This window comes from Dipteris shenzhenensis, chromosome 4 (assembly GCF_047967505.1).
Source record: "Dipteris shenzhenensis isolate YYH24624 ecotype China chromosome 4, Dip_SZ_1.0, whole genome shotgun sequence".
NCBI classification, from domain to species: Eukaryota; Viridiplantae; Streptophyta; class Polypodiopsida; order Gleicheniales; family Dipteridaceae; genus Dipteris; species Dipteris shenzhenensis.
In genome coordinates this window covers 43,469,172-43,474,725 of record NC_141599.1, presented here as the reverse complement: position 1 = coordinate 43,474,725, position 5,554 = coordinate 43,469,172, and the positions used below count along the sequence as shown (strand labels likewise).

General features: G+C 49.3%; 1 protein-coding gene across 1 annotated transcript; it reads left to right on the top strand.

Moving 5' to 3' along the window:
• The first annotated feature begins 675 nt into the window (after positions 1–675).
• Positions 676–5,010, top strand: LOC147902908 (FT-interacting protein 3-like). Its single transcript, XM_087374022.1, has one exon. The coding sequence runs from the start codon at positions 1,243–1,245 to the stop codon at positions 4,168–4,170; it is 2,928 nt and encodes a 975-aa protein (XP_087230148.1). The 5' UTR covers positions 676–1,242; the 3' UTR covers positions 4,171–5,010.
• Positions 5,011–5,554: the final 544 nt, after the last annotated feature.

Below are 5,554 nucleotides of genomic sequence, written 5' to 3'. Positions count from 1 at the left end.
AAGGGATCTCCTTAAAAGAGCGGAATCTCCAACAGATGTTAAGAAAGACTAGAATCTCGAGGTATAGTGCGGTGGGAAATCGACATCGAAATTGTTTAAGGTTTAAACTGAAACACTTAGAAATGTTAAATGAGGGGATAATAAAAGAAGGAAGGAAGTCAAGAGAGTCTTTTAATGGACTTTAGAAGACTTTAATAGCAAAGTGTAAATGAACCAAGGGAAATATATTTTATCGAGTTGAAGCTTGGACAAGAAGCATCTTCCAAAACTTTAGTTTCTTCAAAGTTTTTTTTGTTTTAAAATGCTGATCTCATCTACAGCTCCCATCGCGAGATCAATGTCTCAAAAATCGGAGCTCTGCAATTCTCAATTCAATGCAATCAATCGCGCTGCACACACACATCGCAGGTTCGCAATCACAAGATCGGAAAATCCGGTCTTCGAAAGTTGCTTGCTCCGTAGCTGCGACGGATCAGCAGTAGAATCGACCAGAAAGCACATTGCTTTCACTCCATTTGCTTGAACCTTGCAGATCCGTCCCCTATTTTTGAGATAGGAGCTTGCTGTTGTTGCAGTGCGGACCCCATTCCAGCTCCCTGCTGTTGTGTCCTACACGCCAGCAAAAACCGAGGGCGCGGATAAAGACAAGCCTATCTGCAGCAGCCTGGGAATTGGAATCCGAGGAGCTTCTTCACCACTTCTCATGAAGAATTGTTGTTTGAAATCATAGTTTCCTTTGTTTGAAGGGCACAACAGGACAGCCGCTCCGAATTCGAAGCCCAAGCGGAGAAAGGCTCTTGTTGACGCTACCGAGCGTTGCAGCTGTCGGTGAAGCAGATCCGGAATCGTCATCCATAACGGGCACACGATAGCTGCTATGTAACCTTCGTTCCTCGCTGCTGCCATGTCAGTATCTCCTGCTGTATTACCTCCAAGCGAAGGTCCGGCAGATGCAGAAGAGGAGGAAGAGAGAGAAACATGTAGTTAGTGAGGCTAAAGGAAAAGTCTTGCAGCTGAATGGTAGAGACTGTTGGTGAGGAGTATCCGCCATAGCCACACATAGTTCGGTCAAAGCTCTTTTCATGCTTGGCCGAAACGATTTGCATTTGTGTTCTATTTTTTTCAGAGGTTTCTCGCTGGCTAGGAGTATCAAGCAAACTCAGAAGCGAGGCCTTGTGGGAGCGATCTTCAGGGTACAGCATTGAGCATCGGAGGAGAGGCATCTAAGCAAGCGAGGGCAGAATGACGAACATGAAGCTGGTGGTGGAGGTGCTACACGCATCGAACTTATCGCCGAAGGATGGGGAGGGGTCAGCGAGTCCGTATGTGGAGGTGACGTTCGACTCGCAGAGGCTGAGGACGAAGACGAAGGCCAAGGACATGAATCCGGTGTGGAACGAGAAGCTGGAGTTTACGGTGAGCGACAAGGAGGTGCTGGAGGAGGAATGCATAGAGGCGCATGTGTACACAGAGAGGAAGAGCGGCCACAGGGCTTCACTGGGGAAGGCCAAGGTAGAGCCACAGCACATCAGGAGGAGGGGGACGGAGGGGGCTGAGGTGCCGCTGGGATTTGCTCTGGAGAGGGGCTGGGCTATCTTCTCCATGGCCAAGGGGGAGCTGTATCTGAAGGTCTACTACTATGATGTGGAGAAGGAGAAGGCAGCAGCTGCCAAGGGAGGAGGGGGCAAGGGCAAGGAAGAGAAGAAGGAGGCGGCTGAGAAGGGGGGAGGAGGAGGAGGAGGAGGAGGGGGGGGCGGGGGCGGCGGCGGCGCAGCAGAGAAGGGCAAAGGCGGCGGAGATAACCAATCTCGCCGTGCTGAGCACCTTGCTAGATGGGAGACCGACGAGTCCGCCTCGCAGCTCGACTTTTCCGTCCAACCTACCGCCGTGAAATCGACACCCTGGCACGAACAGCCCCGCCGAGATCTCGTCGCCGAAATGAACTACCTCTTCGTCCGCGTGGAGCGTGCCCGTGGCCTCGCTGTCAAAGATGTTTCCGGTAGTTCTGACCCCTTTGTGGAAGTCAAAGTTGGCAATGTCAAGGTCGAGACCGCAGTCATCCCCAAGGACCTTAACCCGGTCTGGCGCGAGGTTTTTGCCATCTCCCAAGATCGGTACCAGGCTGAATTCCTTGAGATTACGGTTTGGGACCACGATGCCGTGAAAAACGACTTCCTCGGGTTTGTCTCTTTCGAGATAGGTGAGATTCCAGAGCGGCGGCCGCCGGATTCACCACTGGCCCCACAGTGGTACAGGCTGGAGTCTAGGCATGGGAAGCAGGCCCAGGGTGAGGTCATGCTGGCAGTTTGGATTGGTACTCAGGCTGATGAGGCATTCCCCCATGCCCGGCAATCTGACAGTGGCTGGCTGCCGTACACGCGCTCCAAGATTTATCTGTCCCCTCGGCTGTGGTATCTGCGGGTGATTGTCCATGAAGCGCAGGACCTTGTGCCCAGCAAGGAGAACCGCCATCACCCTGAGGCTAGTGTCAAGGTTGAGCTCGGATTCCAGGCCCAGCGCACACGTACTGCTAGCAGCCGTACTAACAGCCCCTCTTGGGAGGATGAGCTCCTCTTTGTAGCTGCTGAACCCTTTACTGATGAGCTCCTCAGCATCTCTGTCCTCGACCGTGTGGCTGCCAACAAGGATGAAATCATTGGCGTTGTCAAAATCCCCCTCACCTCCGTGCCGAAGCGCACCAACTCTCGTCCTGTTGATGCCAAGTGGTTTGATCTCGAGCGTGAAAAGAAGGACATCAAGGAGGTGGCACATGATGTGGCAGACAAGATCAAGGGCAATAGTAAGTTCATGAGCCGCATCCACCTCACTGTTTGCATTGAGGGTGGCTACCATGTGCTGGACGAGTCCACTCACTATAGCAGTGACACACGGCCCACTGACCGTCGCCTTTGGAAGCTGCCGGTGGCGGTGCTGGAGCTTGGGCTGCTGGGTGCCACGGGGCTGGTTCCAATGAAGACACGTGACCATCGGAGCTGCACAGATGCATATTGCGTGGCAAAGTATGGACCGAAGTGGGTGAGGACGAGGACAGTGCTGGACTCCCTGGCGCCACAGTGGAACGAGCAGTACACATGGGAGGTGTATGACCCCTGCACTGTTCTAACAGTAGGTGTCTTTGACAACCACCATCTCACAAATGGGCCAGCAGACAAAGTGGCAGGCCACAAGGACGAGATCATAGGCAAGGTGAGAATAAGGCTGTCCACACTGGAGACTGACAGGGTATACTCACACAGGTATCCGCTGATAGTCCTTGAGAAGTCGGGAGTAAAGAAGAAAGGAGAAATAGAAATGGTGGTGAGGCTATCATGCATGAAGAGGCTAAACATGATGCAAGCGTACATATCACCACTGCTACCAAAGCTGCATTATCAGAAGCCATTCCATGTAAGGCATGTGGAGGCACTCAGGGAGACCGCAATGAAGATAGTGATCACTAGGCTTGCCAGGTCGGAGCCACCTGTGAGGGCAGAGGTGGTGAGGTACATGCTTGATGTAGACTCTTACAGGTGGAGCTATAGGAGAAGCAAGGCCAACTGGTATAGGATAAGCAAGGTCTTTGTGGGCTGTGCAGCGGTAATGTCATGGTTCCAGGACATATGTGAATGGAAGAACCCAATCACCACAGTCCTGGTGCATATTCTCTACTTCATCCTTGTCTGGTACCCAGAACTCATTCTGCCCACCTTTTTCCTCTATATGTTTCTCATTGGAGCTTGGCAGTACAGATTCCGCCCCCGCCACCCCCCTCACATGGATGTTGACCTCTCCCTTGCCAATGCTTGTAGCCCTGAAGAGCTTGATGAAGAATTTGATGCCATCCCCACCTCCAAACCCCCTGAGATTGTACGTGCTCGCTACGATCGCCTCCGTGCCCTTGCAGGCAGGATCCAAACCGTCCTTGGTGACCTTGCCACCCAACTAGAGCGTTTCCATGCCCTCCTCAATTGGCGTGATCCCCGTGCTACCTCAATCTTTATCCTTTTCTGCTTGCTCGCTGCTATAATCCTCTATGTTACCCCTTTCCGTGTGATTGCTGTTCTTGTTGGTATCTTTGTCCTTAGACACCCTCGCTTCCGAAACAACATGCCTCCGGTCCCTATGAATTTCTTCAGGAGATTGCCTGCTCTTTCGGACAGGATGCTGTGATGCAGTGTGATGACATCCACAATGTATCCATCTCACTGGTGGGTCTTGTGTGTGTTTGTGTTTTTTAAACCATGTGCATTCAGACCTCCCTGCCAAGGACTCTTCTGAGTCTCTGGTGCTTTTCTGGCTCATTGATTATGTGCTTGTCATTTTTGGAAAGAAGCGCCAATCTTATCTGATGCTGCACATTAAGCATGCTGCTTTTTCTCTGTAGTGAACATGTAATAGCCTGCCTTTGACAGCAAATCAAAGGCGTCATGGCATTTAGTATGGGCTTCATCTCCACCTTGCGAAGGGCCTATTTAATTTGATTAGTACTAAGCAATGCATGCTGGAGTTGCTGGCTGAAGCTATATTAGTTGCATTGTACAAACTCAATGATGGAGCTTTTTTTTGTGGAACATGATAAGAACTTTGGATTTTAACAGGTCTTTGAGAAAAATGGATTCAAAAGGATACTGGCTAATAGTGGCTTTAGCCCATTTATAAGAGGTACCCTCGGGCAATAATTTTGTACTGAGGGAAAGGCAGGACCCAGGTTTCCAAGAGATTTCTATTGGCTTGGGGACCCTTAATGCAGGTTTCATGGTACAGAGTCCAAATAGGAAGCAAGTTTGACATCTTATTGGACACGAAATGTGCCTCTCTTTGTTCTTCCTGGTGTGCATGCTCGTCAAATATGTCTAGTATGCACTCGACAGATGACAGTTTTGGACACTTGGAAGGGTGATTGTTGATGGTAGTGTCTCTAAATATGTATCTAAATATGTATTTGACAGATGACAGCTTCAGACGCTTGGAAGGGTAATCGTTGATGTTCTTTGGAAACCACAGCCACTTTTATGAGGGAGGGTGTTCTTCAGAGCGGAAGCGTTTGTTTTGTTTTTCTCTTTCCCGGGTGGTTACTTAAGTCTCTCTCTCTCTCTCTCTCTCTCTCTCTCTCTCTCTCTCTCTCTCTCTCTCCATCGTTTTTAACCTTCATTTTTACAATTCTGATACTGTATCTTGTATTGCAATCGTAAGAATGTGAATGTATTAATAAGATTGCAGTAGTCTGTAGTTATACCTAGAAAAGGTTTTCCTGGGAAATTTAAGGTGTAGAAGATTTCTCTAAGGTTTTTTAAATTAGTATTATTGTTATTTATCTCTTCAACTCTTAGTTGTGTTTTGTGTCTCTTACAAACTCCCTTCTTCCTTTGTCTCTCTCAGCTGTTCTTTCACTTATTTCACAAAAAAAGTTAATCTGTTAGATTGCATATATTCTAGTCTTACGAGGGTATATATGTATTAGCACCTGAGGAAGTACTTCCGCTTAATACGCACACTGCATAACATTGGTATCCCAGGGTAAATGTTGACTGGGCCAGGAGACAACAGTAGCTGT